Source organism: Anopheles merus, unplaced genomic scaffold, assembly GCF_017562075.2.
Source record: "Anopheles merus strain MAF unplaced genomic scaffold, AmerM5.1 LNR4000039, whole genome shotgun sequence".
NCBI lineage: Eukaryota > Metazoa > Arthropoda > Insecta > Diptera > Culicidae > Anopheles > Anopheles merus.
In genome coordinates this window covers 79,542-92,732 of record NW_024427619.1, presented here as the reverse complement: position 1 = coordinate 92,732, position 13,191 = coordinate 79,542, and the positions used below count along the sequence as shown (strand labels likewise).

The following is a 13,191-nucleotide window of genomic DNA, read 5'->3' as shown; positions in this document are numbered from 1 at the left end:
GATTGAGTGCGTGTAATCTTCTTGTAGCGAACGACGATGGCATCATTTTCAGCTGTCATTTATTTGGCTTTGGTGTTTGACGAAAGAAGAAAATAAATTTTGTGCTCTATTTTTTGTGAAAATTTGTTGGATTTTTTCAGTTAAATGGCTACACAACCAATGAAGAGGAGCAGAAAAGTTACTTCCCGGCGGAACAAGAAGCTTGCAGCTATGTCGACGGAGTATGATCGGCAGAATATGTTGGGTGATGATGATGCGGGAACAAGCGGAGTGGCGCACCGTAATATCGGTGAGTTTAACTATATTAATTATTAATATGTTACGTATTCGTTTGGGTATGTTGTTTGTTAGGAGCAGTGTTATAAAGTGAGTGAAATTTCCAAGTGCTTCTTTGTTCTAGTTATCTATAATGACAAAGAATATTTCCGATTCCTAATGTTATTGTAATGGTAGCAAAATGACGACCGAAGTGTACCGGCCGGTACCGAATGTAACAATGTATTTTATTGGAGAAATATTCTACAGATAATTTTGAGTTATTTCAAAGAATAATTGTGTATTTACCACTCTTGTGCGCGGCAATTTCATTATTATTTTGTAAGCAAAAAGTGTCGTAGATTGTTGATGACACGATTGACACGATGCCTTGAATTTTATCGATTCAATTTGTGTGATGTGTTCGTAAATAACAACGGAAGTGTTTATATTATCTTTGCTTTAGTATGGTTCAGGACTATGAAAATACTGTGATAACATTTGGTCAATTGTAACTCATTCGGATTGTTCTATTCGAAAAAAAAGAAACATTTCACCAGCAGCAACAACTGTCTCCTCCAATGTTCATAGATCCTATATAGTGTGTTATAAATAATTGTTTAACCAAAACATTTCCCTCTCTCTCTCTCTCTCTCTCTCTCTCTCTCTCTCTCTCTCTCTCTCTCTCTCTCTCTCTCTCTCTCTCTCTCTCTTCATATCAATAGTACAATATAACACAATGAAAATGATTTGCCATTTATACTTTATTTTATCTTGCAGGTTTAACATCCCAGTACGATGACCACGCGCAAGCAGAATACGATGCAGAAGTGCTTATGGGAACATCGTCTCACAACAGCGATACCGATTACATCAGTGATCGTTCTTCTGAAAGCGAAACCGACGCCGTGGCTGAAGGGTCAACAACTGCTCACAACTGCAACAACCATAGCGATATTGGTGAATGTTTGCGAACTTGGGCAGTGGTACATAATCAGCCACGCTCGTCGGAAAATGAAATTTTAGCTATTTTTGGAATATGGACAGATTTACTTCGTCCCAAGGATTCTCGCACGCTATTGAAAACGCCAAAAACCATTGGGGAAGAGATACAATCGATAGCGGGCGGCGAATTTTGGTACAAAGGGATAGAAAATAATCTCGTCAATTATTTTAAGTAAGTTTTGAAAATTATTTAGCCTAAACAGTGTCTGGTAAATTTGTGTATTTTAATTGTATTTCGATTGTTCTCATTCTGATTCATTTAGGTCAACTGTTCCATCAATCGACGAATTGTCGATACAGGTATCCACTGACGGACTCCCTCTTCATAGAGGTGGACCTACACAGCTCTGGCCCATCCTTATGAAGATTGTAGAACTGCCCTCAGCACCAATTATGATGATCGCAGTGTTTTGTGGACCAGCAAAACCAACCAGTCTGGAAGTATTTTTAAGACAGTTTGTAGAGGAGGCAAATGACATTCATCGGAGGGGATTGCGGATCGGAGATAAAATGATAAAATTCTCGATCCAAGCTATTATTGCAGATTCTCCTGCGCGGGCTTTCCTTAAAGGTATGTAAACATACAACCATTGCTTATATGTACACAATTATCTGGAGCTTGTGTAATGCTAATTATGTTTGTTTTTTTTTTTTTTTGCAGCAACAACCTACTTCAATGGATACCACGGTTGTATGAGGTGTACCTGTGTGGGAGAATATTATGAACCTGGAAAAAAAATTATTTTCGACTCCGTTGGCGCTCCTCTACGAACGCACCATGGATTTAAATCAAGGGATTGTCCGGGTCATCACCAGGAATGGCGTTCACCTCTAGAAGACCTTGATGATTTTGATATGGTGGATAAATTACCGACTAGTTGTGGGTTGCACTTATGCGATGAGGGTGCGACTCGCCGACACTTGTGCGGTCTTGTAGGTGGTAAGTATGAAAATATTCCTACCTGGTCCAAGGGTCAAAAGCAAGCGATATCTGAATTTCTTATCAGCGTACAACTTCCCTCTGAGATTCATCGCAAACTCAGAGGGCTGAATGTAATTCGATATTGGAAGGGTACGGAATTCATATCTTACTTGCTATATGTAAGTCCCGTGTTAATGGAAGATGTTTTGCCTGAGAAAGCATATTGCCATTTTCTGCTGTATTTCTGCGGAGTGACAATATTTTCCTCCTCATTCCATCGACGTCATTGGGAACGTGCTGCTGAATTCCTTAACAGCTTTGTCAAGGATTACGGAGAGATTTATGGCCGTGGCGAGCTGACAAGCAATGTCCATAATATTCAGCATATAGCACGAGATTGTTTTAATTACGGACCGTTGCATAAGCATTCTACTTACGACTACGAGAATTATTTGCAAATTTTAAAACGCTCGTCTCGTTCAGGCTTTAGATGTAGCGTCCAAGTTGCAGCACGTTATGAAGAACGTTCCGCAACTGAAATAGCTACTGCAAGCAAAAAACGCAAATTTCCCCATTTAACTAGAAATGGTAAAGGTATCTTTTTAGAGTCAAACTTTCTTTTAAGCCCTTTGTCAAGAGACCAATGGCTTCTAACAAAGGGTAATGGTATTATTCAATTTTTAGGAGTTGAAAAGAGTAATGGATGTTTTATAGTATCTGGAAAACAATTTGAATGTAGCTCCAGCTTATTTTCTTTTGCTTTGCGTGCGGATGATGCGGAATCGGTATTTTCAACTTTAGACATTCTTATTCATAAAGTTGATGCAAATGTTCAGACGTGTGACGTAAACATTTCTCTGTTAGATATTAGATGTAAACTTGTAGCAGTCTATCCTCCATCAAAACCAGGCACAGTTGTTTTTTCCCCTCTTTTACATACCCTCCAGTTGGATTAAAAATCATTGACACGTATTCACTAACATTATACTTTAAGAATCATTCTGTAGCTAACCACTTATTTGCTCGTAGTTGTAGTTTGTTTGTAGTTTTGTTGGTATTTTTAGTTATGATGATAAAAAAAAGAATGTGTATGCAAAAGCGTTTGAAACCTTTTGTGTTCATAAAATATGTTATTTTTAGTGCAATGCTGTTTAAGCATTGCCTAGGAAATTCTTCATTAACTATTTTCAAACGCTTTTGCATGGGAAAGCGGTGGGTCTTATCATCGTAATTATTTAATATCATATTATTCCTGATGCATGGTAGATGTTGTTTGTAGCAATTAAAATTCTTACTTGTAAAAAAAAACTACATGGTAATACTTGTTTCATTAATTTAATTAATTTACTGCATGTCTAATGTTATAAAATTTTATTTTTGCGATTTTTCTCCTAAATAAACCTCACATAGTTTATACGTCAGTATTGGGTGGAATGTGATCTTAGACTTATTTATGATTTCAAACCCATTAAAGTCATAAATAGGTAGGTCAAGGTCAAGGTAAAGTCTACATATTGCTTCTGAGTGTAAAAGATAAGGAAGGGTTTAGATTTAAATAAATAATAATAATAACTTATTTATTAATCCTATTATTGCGTGTATGATAAATTTTACTAGAGCTCTTGATTTTTCCTTTGCAGTTTTGCAAGCTGCTTTGAGCGTTATCTAACTTTTTTTAAGAAAACGTTCTACGTCGTCAATATTTACGGCAAAAATATCGTCCTCTCCTATTCTCTTAAATAATTTAATTACATTTACATTTTGATTCATTGGAATCTTTGGTCCATTTTTGCCCCCGCCACGCCAGCTGCACTGCACAACTAATTCTTTAGCAAATAATAATATAAAACTATTGTGCATTCGGCCTTTGGAATCATTTGTCTTGGTTTGCATTCTTTGTGTTAACTGATAACCAATATTCTGAAAATATGTGTCTTCAGCCAACTGATCATTAAAAGATTTCAGTTCTGCAGTGGTTGTAAGGCGAGGTATTTGGATTGGTATATTTTCCTGATCCATAGCTTCGGTGAATTTTCTTCGATGGTCTGTGCGATACTCCATTTCGGCCCAAACACCTGCTATAGACGTGTTAATGTTGGACAATTTTTTAAGGGTTGTTCTCTTAAACTCTGCATCACTTATCTCCATTGCTGAAGATCCATGCCGTGCCGAAATTTCAATTTCGCCAAATGGTGTATGTTGCAGAGCTTCATGAGCACCAGATGGTATTGTAGGGCTATACGTATAAGTTGGTTTACCGGTTGATGGCTGGGCCAGGTGTTGTTGTACTGCTGAGGTAATCACTGGTTGTTTTTTGGCATTTTCATTTTCAGGATCTGCAGCAAGGCTTGCGACATGGATACTGGACGAAGTTGAGTTTTGCAGTCCAGATGATTTGGTTTTCTTTGCTGTTCCAGGAAGCAATAAGGATGATGCCGAAATGATGCTAGATGAGGATGTTGGTGGTCGGAAAAGCTTCACTGGAGTGTTCACGGTGAGGACTGGCCGGCACATTTGTTCGGTTTTAATAATCATTGACTTATTGGTTGGTTTGACATTTTTAGGAAGCATTGATGATGATGCCGAGAGGATGCGAGATGATGATGCTGATGTTGGCAACTGTACCAGTTTTGCTGGGGCATTCACGTTGAGGACTGGTCGGCAAATTTGTTCAGATTTGATAATGACTGGTCTATTTGCCTGTTTCGCAATGCAAGGAGCTGATGACGGTGATGCCGAAAGGGCAAGGGACGAGGTTGCTGATGATTGCACGAGCTTCGCTGGGGCATTCACGTTGAGGACTGGTCGGCGAATTTGTTCAGATTTAATAATCACTGGTCTATTTGCCTGTTTTGCTCTTTCAGGAGCTGATGACGGTGATGCCGAATGGACGCGGGACGAGGATGCGATGGCTGACGATTGAACCAGGTTCACAGGGGCATTCACTGGCTTGTTGTTTTGATTCACAGTGCCAAGAGCCGATAATGGAGATGCCGAAAGGACGCAGGATGCTGATGCTTTTGACCATTGCACGAGCTTCACAGGGGCATTCACGGTAAGTGCTGGCCGGCACATTTGTTCGGTTTGGATAATCACCGGGTTATTGGTTTGTTGTACATTTTCAGGAAGGAATAATGGTGATGTAGATACGGATATCTTCAATGGTACGATGGTCGCTGGTACTACCGATGCCTGCGCTTTTACGCTGAGATCTGGAACTGTTGCCATCGGTGCTGTTATCGTTTTATACACGTTGTTTGAAGCCATTTCGCTAAACGTATCTGTCGTAATCGTCACACATTTTAATTATTTATCAGGCTTTTTTTATTCAATTTCTTTTTTTTGTTGTTGTTGTTTCACGCTCAACCGATCTCTTTGCGATCAACCACAAGACTGACCCGAGGCTCCTTTATTTCTCCCTGTCGCCTGACTTGTCTTCTCTCCCTGATCTCACGATCTATCCCTCTCTCACACTCTCTCTCTCTCGATTCACTCTCGGAGTTCACTCTCTCTTGATCCCAGCTACCGCTAACTACCGGTAGACGTCCGTCTCCTTTTCCACGCGCCTTCTCCATCTCTATCTCTGCTTTCGTCCAATCTCTCCTCTCTCATCCTCATTTTTGCATGTTTCAATATTTTCGCTCTCTCTGATTTCGCTAAACTTCTCTCTCTCACTCTTGATCCCTACATCTTCCATCACCCCTACTCTTGGTAGCAAATATGATACATAATTGAGTCTTTGTATTTCTTAGGGACTTGTATGATTCTTTTGGGTCTTTTTAAATGATCACTCTCGCTATAATCGATTTCTGTAGTTTCAATTGGATCTACTAATTCCTCCTCAATTGATTGTTCTGTTGCCCCATTGGGGACTCTTTTTACATCTTGTATGTTTCTAGTTAACTTCTCACCTTTCCCATTAATTAAAACGATTTTTGCTCCCTCCCTTGCTAAAACTGTGAACCTCTCCTTCGAAAAAGTAGGATCTGTCTTAGATCTTTGTAAAACAGTAGTCAATACGATATCGCCTACCATTATGTTACTTTCCTTCGCTCCTCGACGACTATCAGCAAACTGCTTGCTAACCAGTTTTGAAAACGCATCATTTTCTCGGACCGTATTTCTGTCTAATTTGTTTTTCCAGTTCCATAAACACGGAAATGTTCCTCTATATCGCCAACCGACTAACAGCTCAAACGGCGTCACTCCTAACCGTGAATGGTGCTTCCGTGTGTTGTGAGCGTGGATGTACTCGTCTAACGCCATTCTCCAGGGCCTACCTTCTTGTTTTGCCGCTGCCAAGGCTTTAATAACTCCTTGGTTTTGCCTTTCGATGGCTCCGTTGGATTGCGCGCTTAAAGGGATCGATTTCCGGACTTTCACTCCTTTACTTTCCCAATATTCGATGAATTCTGATCCCTGGAAAGGAGGTCCGTTGTCGCTCTGTATGATGAGAGGTAGCCCCCAAACTGAAAATACTCTACAAAGGGCAGCATTAGTACTTCTGGCATCAGTTTGTTTCATTTCAGAAACATGTAAATAACGGGAGTAGGTGTCTACGGTTAAGAGAAATTCACCGGATCCGTAGCCATGTAAGGACAAAAAGTCAATTTGTAAAATTTCCCATGGTCCATCTGGAAGTTGTCTACTGGAAAGAGGTATAGGAGGATTCCTTTTAGATATAACCAGGCATATTTCGCAATTAGATACGAATAGAGCTGCTTGTTTTGCCATATTCGGCCACCAGAAAAACTCCCGTAAAATTCGTTTGGTAGCTTCGCAACCAACGTGACCCCGATGAGCTGCTTTAATTGCTCTGGAACGAAGAGATGTAGGTAGAATTATTAGATCGTCTTTATAAACAATGTGACCAAGCGTTCTTAGATGTTTTGATTCGGATTCATAACGTTTAAGAGCATTGGACCATTTTCCGGTTTGAACTCCTAACCTTACTGCTTCCAGTTCTTCGTCTGTCTCCGAGGCTGTCTGTATTTCCGTCCACGAAATAGACATGTCTCCCGCATCCAAGGAATGCAATATGTGCTTTTCGTTGTCCTCGTCGAAAGCATCGTCAACCTGTGACTTGCAAATTAGTCGGGATAAAACATCGGCGACATTCATATTACCAGGAACTCTTTCGATGCCGAAATGATACGGTAGTAAACGTAAGGCCCATGCTTCTGCCCTTGTCATAGCTCGTCTACCAGTGCGATGAGACCCGCCAAAAATAAATTCGTTGGCTTCTGAATCAGTCCTTACTTTGAAATATTGTTTATCAGGTAATATGAAAATCGCTCAACACTCCAAACGATCGCCAGTGCTTCTTTTTGTGTTTGAGGATACTTTTGTTCCGATTGGGTAAGGGACTTAGACGCACACGATATTACACGCGGACTTCCTTCTTCGTTGTATTGTACGAGAACTGCACCTAACCCGGTCGGAGACGCATCGACGTATAGTTCCGTACGATCTTTATGGTCAAAATATCCGAGCCTGACAATAGAGTTTAATGCTCTTGTCTTTAAGTATTCGAATTCTTGTTCCTCCTGCGTTGTCCAGTAGAAGGTGTCTGACTTTGCGAGTGCTCTAAGGTTTGTAGTCTTTTCGGCACGTTTGTGGATAAAGCGCTCGGTGAAGTTAACCAAGCCCAAAAAACTTTTTACCTCGGACAACGACTCCGGTCTTCGAAAATTTTCCACTGCTTTCCTTTTATCGTCTTCAACTCGCCATCCGTCTCCAGATAAATTGAACCCTAAAAATTTTACCGATTGCGATCCGAACACGCATTTGGTGGAGTTTAACCGGACGTTATGTTCTCGCAGTCTTTGGAGGGTAATTTTTAAATTACTATCGTGCTCTTCCTTCGAGCTACCAAAAACTAAAATATCGTCTAAATAATTCACGACACCTGGACATCCTGCTAATATTTTCGTTTGTAGAATTTCTTGAAAAATGTCGGGGGCGTTGCACAGACCGAATGGCAGTCTCTTGAATCTGAATGTACCATTTCCAGCGAAAAATTTGTCAGGTGTCTACAGTCTTGGTGTAATTCCACGTGGAAAAAAGCACTCGACAGGTCGATCGTGGAAAACCATGAGGCACCATTTAATTCTGATAAAATCGCCTCCAATGTTGGCATTCGAAATGGTGTTCTGATGATTCTTTTATTAGGACCTCTTAGGTCTACGACCAAACGGATGTCGTTTTTACCTTTTGGAACCACCAACAAAGATGAGCAGAATGAATTTTCCATTTTGTCCGTAACGCGTTCTATGATGCCCGTAGTTAGAAGGTCGTCCAATCTTTTCAACGTTTCGTTTTTAAACGCTGGTGGAATACTGGTGAACACGTTTCGGGATGGTGGCATTTCTTTATCGTATGATAACATTACAGGAGCAACATTAAATTTAGGGAATTCGATCAAATCTGTCAATACGAAAATCTCTCCGGGTAATAATCGGATTGTGTTATATCCCGAATATGATTTAACTGGAACGTTCAAGCCCAGCTGTAAGACGCTGTATCGCAATGCTGTGTTTCTACTTAATAATGCTTTTTCGTTAGGCACGACGTAGAATTTTTCCATCGTTCGAGGGCGGTCGTTAGATATAAATAATTCAGCTACGAAGGAAGCTATTACCAGAATGTCTTCTTCCATTCCGTATGCTTTTAAATGGTGATCAGACCCTTTCTTTAAATTGAAAATATGAGACAACTTAGGGTCTTCCTTTGATAGACAATCGAAACTATCTTTCCCTATAGTGTTAACATCCGCACCCGAATCAATCATAAATTTAATAGCGAGGCCCGCTACGTAACCTGTAATGAACACGAGATCGATTTTTTCTTGGCAAATGCTATGCAAGGATTTGTTTTCCCTCACGAAATTATTGATCTCGATGGAATTATTTTGAAGCACTTGTTGCGATACATCCTAAAACGTAAATATAAAAATTTATTATATAGAATTCGTTAAACAAATGATGGTAAATTATGATCGAATCGAAGCTATCTATGTCTAAGAATATTTATTCCTGCATACGTTTTACTTTATGTTTGTATACCCGATCATATCCCAATAGATACATGCATTTTAAATTTTTTTTTTGTTTTATTTTAATTTTTTTTTTTTTAACGCCACAACTTGCATATTATATTTGAATTCAAGGAATTTGTTCATCTATTCATTAAAGCAAGTAGGTTTATTGAAATTCATTCTAAATTTCATCGCCAATTTAGGAAAGTGTATATTGATGTATTACATAAAAAAAATAAATGGAGTAAAAGAGTAAACAAAAATAAGTAGATTTCTACTCAGATTCGGTTGGAAAAGCCTCACTTACGGCTGTTTGCTCGTGATCCAACTTTCCAGGAATACCGCTTTCCGTAATAGCAGCAATTTTCCGAATTTTATTAGGTACAGCCGGTTCGACAACATCTGTCGGATAGCGCTTGCTATTGTTTAAGAGATCAGGATGGCACGCACGTTCTATATGTCCTATGACATTGCAGCGGCGGCATCTTTTATCTATTGCGTAGCAATTTTCTGGCTGGTGTGTATTGCTGCTACATCTCCAACACAGGATGCGACGAATACCGAATGAACGATTTGTGGAGAATTTGAAAATTCGCCTTTGCTAAAGCCTCTATTCTCCTGCATACCCCAATGTTTTTGTTTGTATGAGGGATAATCACGTTGAAACTCCCTAGTGCGTGACATTTTTGCGTTGGTGTTATGCGACACAGCGGAAACCTCTAATGTAGTTTCATTTTGTCTGTGGTCTCTAGCGAAAGCGTTTTCGTTAAATTTCTCTATTTCGCATGTTCGAACTTTTTCCAGTAGATCTGTTATTGTTCCGCGTTTTTTTGAGAATTTTCCATCCTGCCATACGTACTTTGGGGTTAATAGCATGCACCTGTATCACGTCGACAATTGTTTCGATTAATTGTTCCTCCTTGTAATTACATAATTTCCCAGATTCGATCACTCGTTTTACGAATTGGTAGTCCGATTCACCTTTGATTTGGTTCATCGTGCGTATTTTTGACGCTGACGAAACACGTAATAATGGGAATTAAAATAGTGATCTAATCGATCCATTGTGTTAGTGTATGGAAATAGTTTCGCATCCTTGGCTGAATCATTTGTCGACGTACTTTCTAGAATGCCCAACAGTGAAGGGCCTGCCTTCATTTTAAAGGCATTCATTTTTAGAGTTTCACTGGTAATTCCCGCAAACTCCATTGCCGCTTCAAATAACTCTCTCCATCTATCGAATGTCGTCTTGTCCACTTCTTCTTTTCCGTCTTTCGGTTGGCAAACGGCTATTTGCAATGTGGCGAAAGACATGGACGCCGACATGGAAGCCTCGTTGGTGGATTGTGTTCCAGAATCAAGAAATGTAGAACATCCACGAGGAGTAGCTTCGAACAATTGGTTGTCGGAAGGTTCCTCGATCCAGTCATTTCGTCGTTTCGTTGAACTCGCGCAACCATCCTTTAACAGTGATTCTAAAAAGGAGTTCTTCTGCTTTTCTTTCTCCAAAGCCCGAATCAAAGCGTCAACGTTCGCTTTTGTTATTTCACTGTCGCTAACGAAAAGACAACAATAGAATAGTTCATGTCAGTTTCCTGTACCCCTTTTTGTTTTAATAGCGTTCAATGTGTGTGTATCACGATCGCATGCGTGCGGTAAGGTTTCTTCGAATACGTGTTGAGTCGCCCCCCCTTACTCGAATCACCGTTTTTTTTTTTTTTTTTTTTTTTTTTTTGCATACCAGCTAGTTTTTTTTGTTATGTTACTATGTTAAATTCGTTTGGACCGCTCAAGGTTCCCCTTTTTTTAATATATATATATACACGTGCGAACCGCTCGAGGTTCTCGCTTTTTTTATATATATATATATATATATATATTTATACTCGCATTTGGTTATTTGTATTTCAATATAAACTGAGCCGCTCGAGGCTCTCATTTTTATTTCATACACACGTTCAAACCGCTTGAGGTTCTCGTTCTCTTTTTTTTTTTATAATATGTATATATACGTGCGAACCGCTCGAGGTTCTCGCTTTTTTTTAATATACACGCATTGGTTTTTTTTTTTTTGTATTACAATATAAACTGAACCGCTCGAGGCTCTCATTTTATCATACACATGCGCAATCCGCTCGAGGTTCTCGCTTTTTTTGTATCAAAATTGGCTATTCGTATCATGATACAAACCGAACCGCTCGAGGCTCTCCCCTTTTTTTTTATTCCGACCACACATTATTCACACACACATCATCACGTCAAAAGAACAAGGCTGGTGTATGAGCGCCAATTTTGTCCACACTTTTTTTATGCACGGTCTTTTGTTAAGAGAACAATGGTAGTGCTAAAGCGTCAATTCCGTCCTTACATTGTTCACGCACACCACGCACGCAAAACACGCGAAACAAACACCGAGTACCTTATTTTGCCTTTTTATATATGCAATAGGATATCTCGAACTAATCAAACCACCAAACTTACCGACATGCGCCATTGTCGTAATCGTCACACATTTTAATTATTTATCAGGCTTTTTTTATTCAATTTCTTTTTTTTGTTGTTGTTGTTTCACGCTCAACCGATCTCTTTGCGATCAACCACAAGACTGACCCGAGGCTCCTTTATTTCTCCCTGTCGCCTGACTTGTCTTCTCTCCCTGATCTCACGATCTATCCCTCTCTCACACTCTCTCTCTCTCGATTCACTCTCGGAGTTCACTCTCTCTTGATCCCAGCTACCGCTAACTACCGGTAGACGTCCGTCTCCTTTTCCACGCGCCTTCTCCATCTCTATCTCTGCTTTCGTCCAATCTCTCCTCTCTCATCCTCATTTTTGCATGTTTCAATATTTTCGCTCTCTCTGATTTCGCTAAACTTCTCTCTCTCACTCTTGATCCCTACAGTATCCTAAATGAACATTTTGTTTATTTAGTGAATCATTTGCTTTCAATTTATTCTAATTAATATGTACCTTTTTATGTTTTGCAGAAAATCCGAGAGAAATAATAAAACGAATTTTAGATTTCAGCTTATGAAGCATCACCGAACAATTTGGTTTTGTTTTGTATTTTCATTTGACGTTTCGATGATGACAATTGGAAATGACAGGAAAGAGCAAAGCCCAGTGGTCGGTTTTCATGAAATTGTACTAAAATTTCCCTTAAACTGGGGCAGTTTAAGGTAAGTTTAAGGCTCCAGTTTAAGGGAATTTGCTCGAATTCCCGATTATTCGTGCTCGAAAATGTCAATTGGATACCCAAGCGAAATTTTTCGGGGATAATGTACACAAACTCATGCCATCTCTTTCTATTCATCAGCCCTACTATCTCACACGCATCGATGTACTTTTACACATCTTATTGTTCATTGTACTATATTTGAACGGTTTATAAGAGATAGATAACAATTCATGTTCATGAAGTAGTTATGGTCAAATGTTAATGGTGTACTGTTTGTACCATGGTCGACCTGAGTTCAATTCCATTTTTATAATTTTTTTGATGATTTAAAGTTTTATTTAATTTTTAAAACATCCAGCTCCAATAACTTCAAACCCCTTTACTCATTGTAAGAAATGCGTGGTTAATAGTTAATCTGTTATTTTTATTGTTTTATTTATTTCTTTTAACTCATTTAGTATCAGTACCCCTTCATACAACCAAACCAGTAAATAGCACGATAATGAATAATAATATGGTGGCGCAACTGGCAAAGTGATTCGAAGTAGAACTAGCGATGTGGTTGGTAGCATCAAGGATGAAGCATGAGCATGAATTGGAACATGAGGGGAGGGAGTGAATCTGAATGTTCATTTCTATTTTTAGCTCTTTTTTGCATGGGTTCATCTTTCACGTGTGTTCACTATCCCCGAAAATGATCTGTATTTCGTTGCTCTTTTCGGCCCCGAAAAGACCAGCGAAAACCAGCGTGGTCGGGAGCTTGGGTATCGACAGTGTTAGCGAAGTGCAGACTAT

At 39.4% G+C, this 13,191-nt stretch overlaps 2 protein-coding genes across 4 annotated transcripts; one reads left to right on the top strand and one right to left on the bottom strand.

Moving 5' to 3' along the window:
* The first annotated feature begins 33 nt into the window (after positions 1-33).
* Positions 34-5,399, top strand: LOC121601213. Of its 3 annotated transcripts, none has more exons than XM_041930017.1 (7): positions 34-280; positions 1,036-1,432; positions 1,524-1,831; positions 1,922-2,200; positions 4,516-4,676; positions 4,747-5,237; positions 5,308-5,399. In XM_041930017.1, exons 1-6 carry the CDS (start codon positions 145-147, stop codon positions 4,831-4,833), a joined length of 1,368 nt encoding a protein of 455 aa, XP_041785951.1. In that variant the 5' UTR covers positions 34-144; the 3' UTR covers positions 4,834-5,237; positions 5,308-5,399. The 3 variants fall into 3 exon arrangements, with proteins under 3 accessions (XP_041785951.1, XP_041785950.1, XP_041785952.1); XM_041930016.1 differs by having other exon boundaries at positions 35-289; XM_041930018.1 differs by having other exon boundaries at positions 35-289; positions 981-1,432.
* Positions 5,400-10,211: 4,812 nt separating this feature from the next.
* Positions 10,212-12,111, bottom strand: LOC121601219. Its single transcript, XM_041930025.1, has 2 exons — positions 11,700-12,111; positions 10,212-10,773 (listed from the first exon to the last, which is right to left on the bottom strand). The coding sequence occupies exons 1-2, from the start codon at positions 11,729-11,731 to the stop codon at positions 10,212-10,214; spliced, it is 594 nt and encodes a 197-aa protein (XP_041785959.1). The 5' UTR covers positions 11,732-12,111.
* Between the last annotated feature and the right edge of the window lie 1,080 nt (positions 12,112-13,191).

What these genes read in the sequence shown, in the direction of transcription:
- LOC121601213 (XM_041930016.1), top strand. Translation starts at nt 145, where the DNA reads ATGGCTACACAACCAATGAAGAGGAGCAGAAAAGTTACTTCCCGGCGG. An exon ending in AATCTCGTCAATTATTTTAA is followed by an intron (nt 1,433 to 1,523) that starts GTAAGTTTTGAA and finishes TGATTCATTTAG; the next exon opens with GTCAACTGTTCCATCAATCG. An exon ending in GCTTCACTGGAGTGTTCACG is followed by an intron (nt 4,677 to 4,746) that starts GTGAGGACTGGC and finishes TGACATTTTTAG; the next exon opens with GAAGCATTGATGATGATGCC.
- LOC121601219 (XM_041930025.1), bottom strand. Translation starts at nt 11,731, where the DNA reads ATGTGTGACGATTACGACAATGGCGCATGTCG. An exon ending in TACGACAATGGCGCATGTCG is followed by an intron (nt 10,774 to 11,699) that starts GTAAGTTTGGTG and finishes TCTTTTCGTTAG; the next exon opens with CGACAGTGAAATAACAAAAG.